This window comes from Habropoda laboriosa, unplaced genomic scaffold (genome assembly GCF_001263275.1).
Source record: "Habropoda laboriosa isolate 0110345459 unplaced genomic scaffold, ASM126327v1 scaffold561, whole genome shotgun sequence".
In the NCBI taxonomy this organism is placed as follows: Eukaryota; Metazoa; Arthropoda; class Insecta; order Hymenoptera; family Apidae; genus Habropoda; species Habropoda laboriosa.
In genome coordinates, this window is record NW_017100686.1 from 60038 (window position 1) to 61007 (window position 970).

General features: G+C 27.0%; 1 protein-coding gene across 1 annotated transcript in view; it reads right to left on the reverse strand.

Annotated features, from left to right (window-relative positions):
- LOC108576910 (phosphatidate cytidylyltransferase, photoreceptor-specific) overlaps positions 1 to 593 on the reverse strand; it is a 3915-nt gene extending 3322 nt beyond the window's left edge. Inside the window, exons 1-2 of the mRNA XM_017939982.1 lie at positions 540 to 593; positions 369 to 455 (exon numbers count right to left, since the gene is read on the reverse strand). Of these exons, the coding sequence (XP_017795471.1) occupies positions 369 to 437 (69 nt within the window). The 5' untranslated portion in view covers positions 438 to 455; positions 540 to 593. The remainder of the gene's footprint in view (positions 1 to 368; positions 456 to 539) is intronic.
- Between the last annotated feature and the right edge of the window lie 377 nt (positions 594 to 970).

The window sequence follows — 970 nt, forward strand, 5'->3', positions numbered from 1 at the left end:
TACATATGATGGTAACAAAAATTCATATAGATATTAACTAATAAATTAGTATAAACAAGTGTGATGTAATAAAAATATATAAAGTTTAAAAAAATAGTCCTAAAGTATGTGATACAATATATGTAGAATATAGTTCTATAAATATGTCTGTAAAAAAAAGCAATGAAGTAGTGTTAGTATAATGATTTAGTATCAGTAGTTGCATAGTTATCATTCAATTTAGTTTAATACGTATATTGGACATCGTAAAAGGCAAAAGTTAATTGGTAGTTAGACAAAGTTGATAATGGAAGACGAAAATCTATTGAAGGAGAAAACTATAATGCTGCTAAAGAAAAGCTTTAAAAGGCCAAGAAAAGTCTATTTACCTGATCATCATTGTCAGCTTGCGTTTCTATCGGTGTATCTCCAACTATTCTTTTACGAATCTCGGACATTTTTATACGTTTAATGATCTGTAATAGTTATATATGTATAAAAACTTAAAATAGAAGTTAACACTGTGACTTTTGATTTGTGTAGTTCAATTGTATATTTACATGTTTTAATATTTAATTACACGGAGCGGATGTAGCAGGCACCTGTCATATTTGCCCAAACTAAACTGACAGGTTAGCGCAGAGAACAATCATCGTTAATGTTCGGTTTATTTCGAGTCTCTTCGGAAAATCAATGATAAAAAAAACTAAATGAAATCTAATGTTTTGTCCACAAGATTTTTTGAAGCTCTATTCACATTGTATTGTATATCAAAAAAGAGAAAAATCACTATGTTTACTTAAATAAAATTTTATTAAATGAATTACAGTAACGTTTATACTGTATGTTTTGTTACTTTGAATACATCAATACATTTTGATATCAACAAATCTAACATTCTGTGAAAGCGAACATTTTTAACCAACTAAATACCGAATGATTACATCTGTTATTCATTGTAATATGAATTTCTATTTTCCCTATTAATTCT